This window comes from Ceratotherium simum, chromosome 8 (assembly GCF_057802395.1).
Source record: "Ceratotherium simum simum isolate JZ-2026a chromosome 8, ASM5780239v1, whole genome shotgun sequence".
In the NCBI taxonomy this organism is placed as follows: domain Eukaryota; kingdom Metazoa; phylum Chordata; class Mammalia; order Perissodactyla; family Rhinocerotidae; genus Ceratotherium; species Ceratotherium simum.
The window spans coordinates 59,274,738-59,291,328 of record NC_141907.1 but is presented as its reverse complement, the minus strand read 5'-3'; the positions used below and the strand labels follow the sequence as shown (position 1 = coordinate 59,291,328).

At 34.6% G+C, this 16,591-nt stretch overlaps 1 protein-coding gene across 7 annotated transcripts in view; it reads left to right on the top strand.

Annotated features, from left to right (window-relative positions):
• The window catches only part of ANKRD17 (ankyrin repeat domain 17), a 163,055-nt gene that overhangs the window by 82,961 nt on the left and 63,503 nt on the right, over window positions 1–16,591 (top strand). For 6 of the 7 annotated variants that reach the window (XM_014787970.2, XM_004419161.3, XM_004419162.3 and 3 more), the window contains exons 4-14: window positions 1,823–1,970; window positions 2,212–2,359; window positions 3,589–3,822; window positions 6,488–6,582; window positions 8,930–9,167; window positions 10,739–10,930; window positions 11,313–11,422; window positions 13,317–13,404; window positions 15,143–15,270; window positions 15,528–15,671; window positions 16,082–16,184. In XM_014787970.2, the coding sequence (XP_014643456.1) occupies window positions 1,823–1,970; window positions 2,212–2,359; window positions 3,589–3,822; window positions 6,488–6,582; window positions 8,930–9,167; window positions 10,739–10,930; window positions 11,313–11,422; window positions 13,317–13,404; window positions 15,143–15,270; window positions 15,528–15,671; window positions 16,082–16,184 (1,628 nt within the window). The remainder of the gene's footprint in view (window positions 1–1,822; window positions 1,971–2,211; window positions 2,360–3,588; window positions 3,823–6,487; window positions 6,583–8,929; window positions 9,168–10,738; window positions 10,931–11,312; window positions 11,423–13,316; window positions 13,405–15,142; window positions 15,271–15,527; window positions 15,672–16,081; window positions 16,185–16,591) is intronic. The other variant, XM_087434424.1, reaches the window with a different exon arrangement.

Sequence of the window (16,591 nt, the reverse complement as noted above, 5' to 3'; positions counted from 1 at the left end):
GTGCCAGATTTAACATACTCTTTGCTCACAAGTTCTCAAGTTCAGCTGTTGCTGGAGCAGTTCTTGTAAGATTATTTTAAAGCTAGCATATACATATGGTAATTGAATGAAAGTCCAAATGGGAAAGTAAAGTGGGGTGTGTGCCTGAGGGGGAAAGAGAGAATGAGAGACCACTTGAAAGAGAGAAAAGGTATGTTGTTAAATAGGAAATGCCTTGTGGGAAGGATTTGTCCTAAACTTTCTTAAAGGTGATAGAGAACCCTGGGTCTAGGGACTGTCAGTGTCCTATAAAATGGGAAATTAAGAGACAAGCTTATTAAGTGCTGCTCAAGACTTTGACTTCCGTAAGGGGACAGTGCAGTTAATAAGTAGGTAAAATACGTAGTATGGCACACAATGATAAGAACTATGGGGAAAAAACTGAATGGGGAAGTGCTAGGGCACTGTTTGGGGTTGGAGGTCACGTTGCATTTTTAGTAGAGTGGTCAGGGAAATCCTCACTTAAAAGGTGGCTTTTTAATAATAAGACCTGAAATAGGTAAGGGAGTAAGCTGTGTATGAGAGAGGAGCTGTCTTGGCAGAGGGACAGCAAATGCATATGTCTTGGAGTTGGAGCTTAATTAGCATTTTTGATGAAAAGCATGAAAGCCAATGGGAAGAGTAAGTGTGAGAAGAGTAGGTGATGAAACCAGAGGTAAAAAGGAGAAGTGTGAGATCCTACCACTAGACAGATAAGGATTTTAGCTTTTACTGTGAGTGAGATTAGAGGTCAGCAGAGGATTCTTAGCAAAGGAGTGACATGATCTACTTTCCTTTAAACAAGATCTCTCTGGCTGCCTCATTGAAATAAGCCTGAAGTGGAGAGCAAGGGTAAAAGCAGAGAGACTGCTCAGGAGACTTTGCCATAATCTGGGCTTGAGATGATGTTCTTGAGTTTGGGTAGTAGTAGTAATAGAGGTATAGGAAAGAGGTTATCCATGGTACCGTTAGTGCCTAAAGTGACAGGGCCATGTTTCGAGAGGATAATAAAAGAATTGAGTTATTTTTGAAATATAGAGACTACTAATTAATAGCCCTGAGTTTAGTGGGTTTTTTTAAAATGAATTGTCTCCAAAAGTGAGAGAATCTTGAGAAATGTCCATAGTTGGAATTTTTGGGGAGGTTTATAGGGAAAACACTTTACTCTCAGTCTAATTTACTGATGCTCCACTTTTTCCATTCCTTTTGCTAGAATCCAGCCTTTGCCTTGCTTGGATATTTTTCAGACTTCCAAAACATGATGGCATAAATAAATACTTCGAAAAAACACTCTTTCTTGTCAGTTATTCATGTAGTCAAAATTACATGCTCACAACTTTCCTTTGTGATTTCCCTTTACTTGATGGAAGGACTCAGGCCTTTATAATTAGTACAGGTTTTACCTGTTTTATTAAATACTTTTTTATTAAATTTTGTAAAAATTTTCTAGTGACCGAAGAAAAAGAAGCATAATTATAACCTGTATTTTGTTCATGTGATTTTCTGTAAAATTTTATTTTAAAATGTTCTTTTTTTCCACTTACAGTAAATTGGACTGTATCTTTCAATTGCATAACTGAAAACATTTTGTGATGTTAATAATTTTGTTAGTGACTTTTATATGTAGGTTAAAAAGCTCAGTGAACTGAGTCATTTTCAGTTTTCTTTTTGTTATGGATCATGTTGAAATAATCATTCTTATTTAAAAAGCACGACTTTCAGATTGAACTCAAAAACCAATACTTACGCTGTACAATTTTTTGTATTCTTGTATTCTGATATTATAATATTCTTCACCTAATAGCCGCAGTTTGGCAGAAGCCTGTTCAGAAGGAGATGTAAATGCTGTGCGAAAGTTACTCATTGAAGGGCGAAGTGTAAATGAACACACCGAGGAAGGGGAGAGCCTCCTTTGTTTGGCTTGTTCTGCTGGATACTATGAGCTTGCACAGGTTTGTATTATAAGAATAAAGCTTATGGGTTTTTTATTTTGTTTCTTTAATCAGGCCTTCTTAGTCAGGAAATAAACTCAACCATTAAGCTCATTTCAACAAATAGTTTTGTTAGATACATTTTGTGTTTATTGGCTCTTTTACTATAGTATGAATAGGTAGATGTTAACATAAATGTATGTTCAAAATTTTTTGATGAAAATGTCATTTTCTAATATCCTTTAAACATTTTTTTCATAAGGTTTTGTTGGCAATGCATGCAAATGTGGAAGATAGGGGAATCAAAGGTGACATTACACCTTTAATGGCTGCTGCTAATGGAGGACATGTCAAAATTGTGAAGTTGCTGCTAGCTCATAAAGCCGATGTCAATGCACAGTCTTCAACAGGTTATGCATATTTCTTTTTCAGTTTTGTTAAATATTAACACCCTTTGGTAATAATTATTTCCCATGAAAGGGATCATTAGTCACGCTTTTGCAATTCTCTTATTTTAAGTGCTGCACGTTTGCATGAGTCTGTACATTAGGTTTAAAATACATAGTAGATATTTTGAATGAAATTTCTCCTGTTTGTGTGTATGAGGGCCTTTGATTACTTGGCCTTTTATGGTTCTTTTAGATTAAACACTGGCCCAGTTAGAAGGACCACCCTCTTGGAAATGAAGAGATGTGGGCTACAGTTCTCAAACCCAGGTTTCATGTTTTAGGGGGCAGAAAGGAAGGGAAGATAGGGAGAACAAGAAGGATATGGAACAAAAGGCAAGTCTATCATTGCCTACTGTTGCTGAATTTTGGTGTGACAAAAAAAGAAAGTATATGAACTACTTAGAAAAAGAAAGTATTATATGAAAACACTCTGTCCACAAGAGACATAACTTAAGTGTAAACTGATTTTTTTTTCTTTCAAACTTGGGCATAGATGGATTTGTATAAAAGCTCTGCAGTTATATGAAAATATATTTTATGCATTTCCTTCATCTAATATTTTAAAATTTATTAAATATTTTAAATGATCTTTAAGGTCTACAGGTTCTGGTTTGAAGGGATTTTAGAAATCCTTGTTTCACCCAGAATATTTTTTTTTTTCCTGTAACATGAGAGATTTTTATCATTAAGAAGGAATGTTTTTGAAATTACTTGAACTTGGATCAGTTAACTGATGTTTGAAGTTGTAGTGGAAACAAAATATGTATGATTAAAAGGAATGGTATGAGGTGTATCTATATATGATGAATAATTACAATCCAAAAAAAATAAGCTTGTGTGACACATTTCTCTGATTCAAGTTAGAATGAACATAACTTTTTTCTCATCTGAAAAGTTAGTTTCAGAATTGCTCAGTTCTTGAGTAAGTCTACAGTTGTGGTACGTGTATCTGAGTTTTCATGTGTATTTGACCCTGATTTTAAATGGAAAGAATACAGAGTTGATTTCAGTAAGATGAAATCCAATGAGGAAAGGAATTATATAGATATATGTGTGTGTATAAATAGATTATCTAAATTGATTAAAATTATAGTCTCCCATTTCAGTTTTCTTCTTAATGTTAAATTAGACTTTTATTTTGGTATTTTATGTTAATGTCTTTTTGTTTTTTTGTTTTTTTATTAAAATAGGCAATACAGCACTTACATATGCTTGTGCTGGAGGCTATGTAGATGTTGTAAAGGTGCTCTTGGAATCCGGTGCTAGTATTGAGGACCATAATGAGAATGGTCATACCCCTCTTATGGAAGCTGGAAGTGCTGGACATGTGGAAGTAGCCAGATTGCTGCTAGAAAATGGGGCTGGCATTAATACGCATTCCAATGAATTTAAAGAGAGTGCCCTTACATTAGCTTGTTACAAAGGTACAGTATAAAATGTTTTTTTAAAACAAAGCTTTTAAACACATGAAATGACAATTACTTTATATAATATGTTTTTTAATTAAAATAAAATGTAAAATTAAAACGTAGTAATAGTATATAGTATGTAATTATCTGTTAAATAAAAGTGTTTAAAGTATCAAAAGTTTAAAATTTTAATACTAAACTTTAAAAATATAGACTTAATATTATAAATATTGTCAGTGAAAAACGACTCTTAATTGATCCATTTGTTTTATCAGAAACAGTAATTTTTATATGCACGATACTTTCAAATGGTTTTGCATGTCAGAATTTTTGCCTGGTTCACACTAAAGAATCCTATTGAATCCAGAAGAATTCAGGCTCTAAGTTTAAAAATAAGCACAATAAAAGTAGCCAGAATGATACTGTTAACAAGAAGGTACTTAATGCTATTTCTTGTGATGCCATGAAGAAAAGAGAAAAATTGAAGACAAAGCAGGAGATGTGAGAAGGAAAATAAAAAGTGGTGTGGAGGGAGTTTGAATTCAAAAGAACAATTTTAGAGTGTCATCAACACCTTTAATAAAGTTAGAAGGAAGAGCTGATTGAAGTTGAGAACACCTACCTGTATTTGTACAGAAGGGGCATATGATATTTTAAATGATGTCAACTAACCTGAAAATATTGATAATACAGAAAAATACCCCCTTTTGGAAGGGCAAGACAGTTGTCTGGAGAGATGCTTGGTCTTCAACTAGTTAATGGTCTAGATTCTAGATTCTAAAAAGACAGCCACAGGGTCAGACATTTTTCAAACTCCTCCTTTATGACAGACAAATGGCTATAAATAAACTGAGGAAGCTTTTTAAAAAGGAAATTTCATATAATTTTATGTCTGCATAGCCATTCAGTTCAATGTTTATACCATCTGCAGCTGTGCCATGTTTGTGTATCATAAAATAAGTGATAAATTCTTGACCCTGAGGCATCAAGAAAAAGCTCTTGCAAGGCTGGGTACAAAATTTAAGGAGGCACTCTTATCTCAATGGCTGAATCTTCACTTACACAACTTCGTGAGTGAATACTTCCTTAAATTTTGCACCCAGGGCTTTGATTGCCTTACCCTAGTCCTGGCCCTGGTGTTGTTTCCTTTGCTTCTCTTTCAGAGTGGCCACGGTTGTGTGAGATCTTTTGGAATAATTTCCTTTAAAAACATGGTTAAAATAATGCTTAGATACATAAGTAACTAAAAATTAAGTTAAATGTGAAAATACACTCCATGATTATCTGGTGTTAACAGATTTTCAGAGTAAGGGTGGTTAGGAAGCACAGCTGAGGCCCCTTACTTCTCTAGTTGTTGGGTAATTAGGCAGAGGCTGATCTGCATTGGGAGGAGAGGAATTAATAAGCCTTGGGGCAGCCGCTTTAGGGCCAGCTGATTGGGTGGCTCTCTCCTCTTCTCACAAATACTTTTGAACCTGGAACTGGCTGTGTTTTACTACTGAGTCCCAGCTGGCCAGAGGAGCTTTGAGATGGGGCTACATTTAACTACTCTTCCCTCTCTTCTTTGCTTGTAGCCCCACCCTGCTTTCCAAATGGGGCATCTGAGGTTGGGGCTTGCAGGCTTTAATTAGAAGCTGGATATAGAACTGAGCTGGTGGATAACATCTCTACTACTTCCAAGGATCCATGGACCCTCTCTCTTTCCTCTATTTCTGGTGAGGTCTCCTAGGACATAAGATTGACAAGGAGGAGATAGGGAAGGGATAGAACTCAGTCTGAGACTGAGCGTTGTTGTGGATCTTTGGGAAAGGAGAATGACAGAGAGGAGAGGGAGGGAGGTAGCAAAAACAAAATATGGCGGGTGCTACACTTACTCACCAAGGTTAGTTTTGTTTTACCTGTTTATGGTTCCACCATCCACTTCTTCCCCTCAGTCCCAGTTGATTGAGAATTGTCTGCAGCTCATTCCAAATAAGGTTGGAAAAAAAATTAGTCATTTTTCTGTTGTTTCTTGCATAGTATCTGAAGTTCTTTTTAAAATATAGTTTTTCTCTGTAACTGCTTGTAAGATGTCTTTATCAGAACTGAAGCATATGGTTTATTTGAAACTACTTAAATATAAGAGTATGTGTGTGTGTATGTATGTTTATATCTAATAAATGACTGAATATAAACTAAATGGTGTTGTTTCAAGGATATTTTTATATATGCAGTTCCCAACTTACAAACTGGTTGTTCCTAAAAAGTTTATGAGTTAGTTGTTGAAACTTAAAACACATTTCCTCATAGAAATAACTTTAATTATTATCATTCCAGGCTACTAGTTCACAAAAGCTAATTTATTCCGTAGAATAAATAAAATAACTGTAGCATTCCTGGGCTCTTAAAATGTTGTAGAGGGGATATACTAGGTGTTGGATTTTAATGGCATCTTTGCTCACTTGCAGCAAGGATTCTAGTAGCAGCAGTTTCTAGGGCAACAGGGTAAGGAGTAAAACAGCAGAGATCACTTGTATCCTTGGTGTTGGACAGTTGAGGGTGGCTTGTAGCTGACTTTAGTATTATGCTTATAAATTTATTGCTATAAGTTAAATATAACTTTTCAAAATATTGTAATTTCTTCTTATATTTGTTGGAATAATAAAATATGTTTAAGTAACCTGAAACACTTTTGTTTTAGGACACCTAGAGATGGTGCGATTTCTTTTGGAAGCAGGCGCAGATCAAGAGCATAAAACAGATGAAATGCACACTGCTCTAATGGAGGCTTGCATGGTAAGACTGGTGAAATACATACATGAAATATATTTATATATTAGGTAGAGTGAGCAGAGTTAGTGTACAGTGAGTGCCTTTTCCTTGAGTTCAAAGATTCTGTTTATTATAGACTTACTGTGGAGCAGAACCTCAGCTAACTGAATTATCAATAGTTTTCAGAGCCAGTTGTACAAGATTAACTTCTATTAGAGGTGCTTTCTGAAACTTTACAGCACTACCTTCATTTTATTAGTCTCATATAATTATACTGGTTTTATGTAGTTGGCACAGAAAATGACTTTTTAAAAGGTTGATCAGGGGCTGGCCTGGGTGGTGCAGCCGTTAAGTTCGAATGCTCCACTTAGGTGGCCCAGGGTTCGCTGGTTCGGATCCTGGGTGTGGAGATATGCACCGCTCATCAAGCCGTGCTGAGGCTGTGTCCCACATAGCAACAAGAAGGATGTACAACTATGACATACAACTACCTACTGGGGCTTTGGGGAAAAACAAAGGGGGAAAAAGGAGGAAGAGTGGCAACAGATGTTAGATCAGGGCCAATCTTCAAAAAAAAGAAGAATGAGAGGGCACTTCACCCTCAGCTGGATGGCTGGGATCAAAAAAAAAGCCAGAGAAGAGCAAGTGCTGACGAGGGCATGGGGAAATCCACCATTGGCACACGGGGCTGGGGCTGCACACCATGCTGCAGAGGACACCCAGGTCTAAGGAAAAAAAAATGTTGATCAAGGATGTTAAAGAGGAGAATATAATCCACAGAGTATGCATGTAATACTAAGGATAACATATTCATCAAACCAATAATTTAATTTATGAAAACTTTGAAATTAGAGTATTATTTGTGTTACATAATTCCCCCTCTTTTATGGTCTTTTTTGAGCCCTGAATTCCTTTTTTAAAAACTCTTTTGAGAGTTTATACTTGGGAATGGGTCTGTATCTCAGTCTGTGATTTGTGGCACAGAAATGGATCAGAGTAACATTATAGACAGATTTATAAGAAAAACATGCCAAAGATAGAAAAAGCCCCAAATGATTTTGAAGTTTCTTGTCTCAACTTCCTTTCAGAGAATGACAATTGAAAGGATGTTAAACTGTAATTACTAATTTAAAAAAATATTAGGTAGCCATTTAAGACTTGAGTTATCTTTGTTTTCCTTATTACCATGCCAGTGTTTGCTTTACTAAGTTCTTGTTTTGAACAAACAAGTTTTCTTCAAAGATTTTGAGTTCCTCATCTGTCAAAATAAGGATAATATCCTTCTCTGGGGTTGTTGTGAGAATTAAATGAGGTAATGTGTGTAAAACACATCAGTAATATCCCTGTGATAAGGAAATTAAAACATCCTTGCCACCCCCATTGGGGAAACAACCTATATGTAGATTAAGAAATTAAAATGAAATATTGTGTAGACCTAACCAGCATGCACTGGAAGTGTTATAAGTAGATGAAAGATATTAGTAGGGGCCATACATTTGGAGGCTTGCTAAGAGATTGAAGTTTTAAACTAGACTTTAAAGGAGATGTAGGAGTTGACTATGGAGGAAGAAAATTCTGAGTTGAAGGAACAGCAAAGTAACCATGATAATAAGACATTATAATATGGCACGCATGGAGGCAAACATGGGCATGGCATGTTCAAAAGAAGATGAAATGTCTGTGAGGTAATATATAGAAGGAAGAAGTATATCAAAGGAAAAATAGAGGGGAAAAGAGAGCCTTGGAGTTGCCAATAGTTAGGAAAGCTGTGGGAAAGGGAGACCGGTAAAGGAGACAGATAATAATGAGAGAACTTCTTTTTCTTTTCTTAATTTTCACTGGCATTTAAATGTTGAACAGCAAAAGAAGTACCATGTACATATTGTGTTCCCCTTCCCCTAACACATCATGCACAATTCCCCTACTGCTCCAAAAGTATTTTGTTTTTCTTTTTCCACCTAATCCAAAGTTTGCTTGTCCTTAAGGTTTCTACAGGAATCCTACTTTCACTTTCTAAACTTTATCGTTTTAGCATTTAAGTTTATACCACGTAGTGTTGATGTTATCTCACAGTAGTCTCTTGGTTCATGTGCTTACGGGTTTTTTTTCCTGATAGTTAATAAGGTTCTTGATTGAAGGTATCATTTTATTACATGTTTTATATCCTCAATCTCTATTTCCTATTCTATACTAAACAAGTATAGATATGTCTTAATAAATATTTGCTTTCTCAACTGTTAAATGTAGATTTATTAATTCTTCTTTGAATGGAGATCAGTAAACTTCATTGTATAATAATTGAGACGTCTTCATATTTGTAAAGATTTTTTTAATGGTGCTGATTTAATTTTTTTAATTGCATTGTAATTAGGATGGCCATGTTGAAGTAGCTAGGTTACTTCTTGACAGTGGTGCCCAAGTGAACATGCCTGCTGATTCATTTGAGTCACCATTGACTTTGGCTGCATGTGGTGGGCATGTGGAACTTGCGGCTTTACTTATTGAAAGAGGAGCTAGCCTGGAAGAGGTCAATGATGAAGGTTATACACCATTGATGGAAGCAGCTCGTGAAGGACATGAAGAAATGGTGGCATTACTTCTAGGCCAAGGTAACCATACCGATCAAGACGCTAGCACATAAATGTGTGAAATGTAAGATTATAATTTTGTAAAATTGAATTTCAGTGTTTCATCTTTCTAGTAGATTTGTAATGAGATGTTGTCACAAAAACTAATGATTAAGTGTTTGCTTTGAAAATGGCTCCCGGGCCGGCCCCGTGGCTTAGCGGTTAAGTGCGTGCTCTCCGCTGCCGGCGGCCCGGGTTCGGATCCCGGGTGCGCACCGAGGCACCACTCCTCCAGCCATGCTGAGGCCGTGTCCCACATACAGCAACTAGAAGGATGTGCAGCTATGACAGACAACTATGTACCGGGGCTTTGGGGGAAAAATAAATAAATAAAATCTTAAAAAAAAAAAAAAAAGAAAGAAAATGGCTCCCATACTGTGCTAAACAAAATCAAATAGACTTCTTTAATAGAGAGCTTTCAGAGCCATCATGTACTATGTACTGTGTGAATTAAAAAAGAGAACTGAAGTTGGGGTAGGTTGTAGGTTATGTAGGGGTGTATATGAGATTCAACATGTCTCAAGCTAATATATTGAGAGAATTCTTTTGGGGCAGAATACCAGAATAAATATTTGATATGTCTGTTTTTCCTGAAACACAGTATGGAAAGTTCTACCATAAGGACTAACTTGATATGAATGCAAGAAGCTGTCAAGGAGCTCAGTATCCAGTGGAGTTCTCTTTTGGGAAAAGTGAAACAGTTATTTTACTATATTAAGATACCTTACGTTTAGAAGTAATCTCCCATCTCTATTCATATTTGTAGCCTAATTTTGTATCTCTTTTAGAGTAAAGTTTTTGTTTGGACAAATTTAAGAGGAATGGCACATTTTGAAAAACCTTTTTATTGAGAGGTAATATTAACTAGAATTTTAAAAGCATAGGTTTTGGAGCAGTCTTCTTAGGTTTGAATCATAACTCCACTGCTTGCCAATTTTGTAACTTTAGGCAAGTTTCTAATCTTCTGTGCCTCAATTTTTTCATTTGTACGGTTGTTGTGAGAGTTAATATATATGTATAAGGCTTTTAGAACACTGTTTGTCATATAGTGCCTGTTAGTGTTTGCTATGGTGATGGTGGTAGTAGTGATGATGATAATGTGACCTTGGACAAGTTAATTAATCTCAATTTCCTTAGCTGTAAAATGAGCTAATAACAACATGTAAAATGCTTTCAATGTTGCCTGTCAAATAGTAATAGTGTATTAAATATTACCTATTATCATCATCATCATCTTTATCATCATTATTTTTGAATCTTTATAATGAGGTAATATAGTTTATTTTTCTAAGTCCTTTATCACTTGACTTGTACCTTCTGGCTGAGTAAATCTTACTTCAGCTGTATACATCAAATGTGGACTGGTGGATGTGGTTTTGATAGTTTTCTTTATTTTTAGCTGCCTACCAGAGTGGGGGAGAGGCACTTCATTGTTAAAGTAATATAAATGTTCATTTTTGAAGTTTAGTTTATTAGGAAACAAACAATCATGTTTTGCTTATCTCTGGAATAAGTTAATGACTTTCTTTAAATAATTAGAATCTTTATTTTAGGAGCAAATATCAATGCACAGACAGAAGAAACTCAAGAAACTGCCTTGACTCTGGCTTGCTGTGGAGGCTTTCTGGAAGTGGCAGACTTTCTAATTAAGGCAGGAGCTGATATAGAACTAGGGTGTTCTACCCCTTTAATGGAAGCTGCTCAAGAGGGTCATTTGGAGTTAGTTAAATACTTATTAGCTGCAGGTAGGCATTTTTGCATTTGGGAGAAGTTTTTTACATGATTTATTTAAGTAAAAATGTTATAATAGAAACAATTTTTTTCTGATGTGATACACTGAATGTGTGTAAAAAGAGTAATAACATGATAAAATTTCATGTGTATTCTGAATAAATAATTGACCTTATTGCTGTTTGAAGTATCGACAGCTTTAATTTCAAGGAGTAATCTGTAATTTTTTTTTTTTTGCTTTTAACAATGCTGACAATATTCCCTATTTCTAGAAATGGATAAGGCTATTTTGTCTAATTTGAGGAAATATGGCTTATCTAGAAGAAATTTCTATGTCCATCAGTTATGTCATATAATTCTTTTATTAAGTCTGTGTACTGTTTAATACTACTACAGGAGCTAATGTTCATGCAACAACAGCAACAGGGGATACAGCACTAACATATGCCTGTGAAAATGGTCATACTGATGTAGCAGATGTCTTACTTCAGGCAGGAGCAGATCTGGTAAGCTATATCACTTTTTAAATCCTGATATTTAAAACTAAGACAAGAAATTATTTTAAAATTCTATGGATATTATAGACTGAAGGTATTTCTTTACTTCTAATTTTATGTTGGCCTTTTTGCCATTCTTTATCTCATTTAGTCACATTTTTTTTCTACATTGTTTGATGTCCATATTATTGTCCTTGTTAGCAGGACTATCCAGTCTAGTACCCTTGTCCCCACAAAAAATGGAAAACTTTATATTAGACATGTTAGTACAAATTAATTTTCTCTTAGGTACTTAGCTATTTTTAGAAGCTTTTCTGATTTTGTATAAAAAGGCAAACATGGCTTAGAGGCATTTCGCTGTAGCTTAGGAAATAAACTACACTGTAAAGAACATTATTAAATAATAAAGGAGTTAAAAAGATAAATATTTAATACAAAATCTTTTCCCTTAAATAACTTTTATTTTAGTATAAAGAATGCAATACAGAGGTCGTTTTAAGGTAGATTATAAAGAGATGTCATAGGGAAAGTACAGAAAATAAAGAAGCTCAAAAGAGGTAAAGACGTCATCTGAGATATTATATTTTGGGCTGGGTAAGGTTTAGGAAGGTAGATATGGCGATGTTGTGACAAAAGAGATATTCCAGTGGGAAGAACTAGTATGAGTACAGCCTGAGAGGTAGGGAAGCATGAAAGCAAGTGTCTGTCGGGAAAATAGTCTTCCAGTTTAGCCTGTAAGGGAGTAGAAGTGAGACATGAAAAGGTAGGTTTTAGTTAAAGTGTAAGTACCTATATGTTCATGGGGCCGAGATTAACAAGTAAATGTATTTTCCTGTAGAAGTTCATGGTTTATGTTGGAAATTCACATGCAGGCAGAAACAGGCTCCTCCATTAATTAGTTTTGTAAACTTAATAATTTATTTAACTTCTCTTTTCTCATTTATGAAAGGAGATAGTTGAATTAGATTACTATTGTGGTTTCCTTCAGCTCTGCATGTGTTGGTACAACTCCTGAAGCACTTTTTACACACATTATATTCTAGTTAGTTTTGTGCGTATTTTTCCCCTAATTAGGTTTTGAGCTTGATGCTTTGGAACTATATTTCCACTGTTTATCACAGTGGCTTTGAACCATACAGAAATGTAATCGTGCTTAGTTAATTGCAGTTAGAACAACCTAGTGCATAACTTAAGAGAAAAATCAAAAGTTGTTCATCAGATGTGAATATTAAAATGTATATATATAATGCTTTATAAAAGGTATTTTTTCCTCAAACCTTTATATTCTTAAGATCTGAAAATTTCTCCAATAGTGTTCTCAATTACCCAGCAATCACAAGAATGCAATAGATTCTCCATCATTTTGAGACCCAGAAATTTCTGGTAATATCTTATAACTGATGGTTTTAGCGATATTTAAATTATCACTAACCTTGTTGTTTTTATATAAGGTAAAATAGAGATAATGAGAAATCTATAAAGAGAGGGAGTGATGTATTTACAGAAATTCATACAGATAGGATACAAAATTACAGAAGGAAAATCACTTGGAGTAGATAAGGATAATGCTATCAGTGTTGATTATTTGGAGAGGACTGTGCTAGAGTGCCATTCACTGTTCAAGTTCCACAATCCTTTTAGTAGAGAGAGAAGGAAAAATTACCCAGATGGATTTAGATGAGGGCGTCACAATCATGTGAATGTAACTTCAGTTCTTAAGTTATTTCTGTAGAACATGTTTCTAATTTGAGATTTTTTTAATTTAAAAATGTATTTATTTATTTCAAAGCATGATATTTAATATATTTAGTTTCAGAAATTAGTCCAATTCTTTTCCTTTTGATTTTCATGAAAAAAGTAATTGTTCGCTAGCAGTTAAATATCAAGTCTGTTTTTTAAACAGGAGCATGAATCTGAAGGTGGAAGAACTCCTTTAATGAAAGCTGCAAGAGCTGGTCATGTTTGTACTGTTCAGTTCTTAATCAGTAAAGGTAGGTTTGTGCAAAGCAGTAGTTTTTCCCCAAAGGTGTCTATCCCCTGCCCTTGGATATTTAGAGATTGAGGGGTAAAGGACAGTTTTTGGATATCCACATGGTAGAGGGATGCTGCTGAGATTTTGTGAGTGGGTAATTGATAAACATCCTGCATTGCATAGAACAGTTCCAGACTTTGAAGAATTGTCATACTGAGTACCACCGTTGTTGAGAAACACGTCTATAAAAAAAAATTTCTCTAAGACTTTCGAGGGTTAATTTAAATAACTTAAAGTCTGTTCTGTTCATGTAATAATATATCGTAAAACTTGGATTTTTATGATGTTGATGCCACTGAGTAACTTGAGGGCAAGTCAGTTTTCTACTTCATATTTCCTTGGGCCTAAATTTCCTTCTTTGTAAAATATAGAGAGGTGGTCATAAATATAGCACAAAAAGTGTTCAAAATTGAAATGTGACAAATATGCCAAAATGCATGGAGGATTTTCATTCATGATCAGTAATTCTGCTTTGAATACCAAAAACCTTAATGACGAAAGGAGCATATTATTACTTTAAATTATTCCTTTAAGTTATTTCTTAAGTGTTTACTATATAAGTTCAAGTTGAAACAATTTTTCATGCAGATTTCATCATATTCTTAAGTATAGGAGATTAAAGATTTTACTTTTGATTCAACATTGATCAAAGAAAGACTATATAGGGCCGGCCCCGTGGCTTAGTGGTTAAGTGCTTGCGCTCTGCTGCTGGCACCCCGGGTTCGGATCCCGGGTGCGCCCCGATGCACCACTTCTCCGGCCATGCTGAGGCCGTGTCCCACGTGCAGCAACTAGAAGGATGTGCAGCTATGACATACAACTATCTACTGGGGCTTTGGGGGAAAAAATAAATAAATAAAATTATTAAAAAAAAAAAAAAAAGACTGTATAAGCCAAATACAGTTAAAAAGGCAATATATGCCATTTCTCTCTTACCAAAAATACTAAAGATTTCTCAAGTTTGTAATTTTATAGGTAATGAAAATAAATCAGAAATAACTTACTGGTCAAATTATTTTAGGCAATTTGAATACATGCTTACTTGTGATGTATGTTTATACCATAGTATTCTCGAGAATGGGATTATTTACTTAATTTTAATGAATCTGAGCCAGTTTCTTCCTGCTATTTTATTTCTATTTCCCACATTGTCTAGCGCAATGCTCCAAATGGGGGATGAATTCATATTGAGGGGGAAATATACCTGTTTTTCATTCTCAGATATTTCCCAATGAAAAAAGCTGACACTACTATTACTTTCTATTCCTTGTTAATTCTCTACATACTTAGCCCACAGAGGGCAGTGTGGTTTATTTTTTTTAGTTTTTAGTTATCTTTTCTACTAAAGAACTTAAAATATAGATAAAATTTCATATTCTACTTTTTATAACAATGATTGCATTAGGAGTAAGATATACTTTTAGCCTTTTCTTTTAACGGTACATACTGAAATATTTATGGACAAAATTACATCATGTTTGTCCGGGATTTGCTTTAGAATAATTCAAGTGGGACAGGAGAGTTGATGTGGGTATATGTGAAAGGAAATTGACCATGTGTTTATAATCTTTGAAGCTGAGTAGTGGGTGTGTGGGGCTTCATTATCTATTCTTTCTAGTCTTTATGATTTTAAAATTTACCATAATTTAAGAAACAAAAATCTCTTAACATGATTTTCCATGCCTTGTCTGTTTTAGGAGCGAATGTGAATAGAACCACAGCTAATAATGACCATACTGTACTGTCCCTGGCTTGTGCAGGGGGTCATCTGGCAGTGGTGGAACTACTTTTGGCTCATGGAGCAGATCCTACTCATCGTTTAAAAGTATGTAACTGAAACTCAAATGTTTCGGGTAGCATTGTGAATTAATTCTTCACTCTTGAACATTAGAAAATATCATCTACAAGTTCTGTTTATAATGGCATTCCAAATGTGTTCATTTTCATCTCTTTTATTAGACAAAAGGATTCTTTACTAAAACTAAGATTTTAATGTGTCTGGGGCCTGTGGCTTAATTTCCTTAATTGTTCTGTTAATTAACTTATTTAAAATTTTTTCCCCTTCCATATCCACTCTTTTAGGATGGCTCAACTATGTTGATAGAAGCAGCAAAAGGTGGCCATACAAGTGTTGTTTGCTATCTTTTGGACTATCCTAATAACTTGCTTTCAGCCCCTCCACCAGATGTCACTCAGTTAACCCCCCCATCCCACGATTTAAATAGGGTAAGATTCAAAACTAAAGCATTTTTATATCACATCTTCTTTATCCCCCTTTTGCTCATAGTTTCAATTTAAATTAGATTATTTTTTTGTTGTAATATGTAGTTCTTATAGATGTGTACTTGATATGGTTAATGAACATCGGGTATAGTATTCAAATTCTAGATTGATATTATTTTGCTTTGCTTTCTTCTTATGGCCAGAATAACAATTTGAATTCAAAGTCCATTAAAAAAAAGTTATGGAAAATAATTAGGTACCAACATATCTTAAGTAAATATATCATTGTCTGAGATTAATGCCAGATTAACAATATTTTCAGTAAGTCTTTGTAACTTATTCTTCATTTAAAGCATATTATTTAATGGAGTGTGTAGGGAAAGCAGAAATATAATCAGTTTCCTTTGTCTTAGGCTCCTCGTGTACCAGTTCAAGCACTGCCCATGGTTGTTCCACCTCAGGAGCCTGACAAACCACCTGCTAATGTTGCCACTACTCTTCCCATCAGGAATAAAGGTCAGTTGAACTTCTAAAGACTGTTTCTTACATGTTGTCCAGTAAAAATGATAAGATTATGAAAAAACTAGCCATTTAAAATTTTTTTACAAAAAGTGGATTTTACTAAGTTGGCGTAATTAAAGACTTTTTTACAAATGAAAAAAGCATGTTATTGGGGTAGAAGATAGTTAATAGCACTAATTTGTGCTAGAATTAGAAGTATTAGCAGGAGAAATTCAGATGCTCATCTTTGATGCAATTCTGATTATCCGTGATTTCCTCTAATAACTAGTCATTTCTATTCATGTTAAAATGTTAGGCTGGGTATAGTTGGGTGACATTTTTGTAAATTACTTAAAGTTAAAATTTATTTTAGAATAAGAGGTTTAATATAGATTTTATATCTGGAATACCTTTTCTCAAGC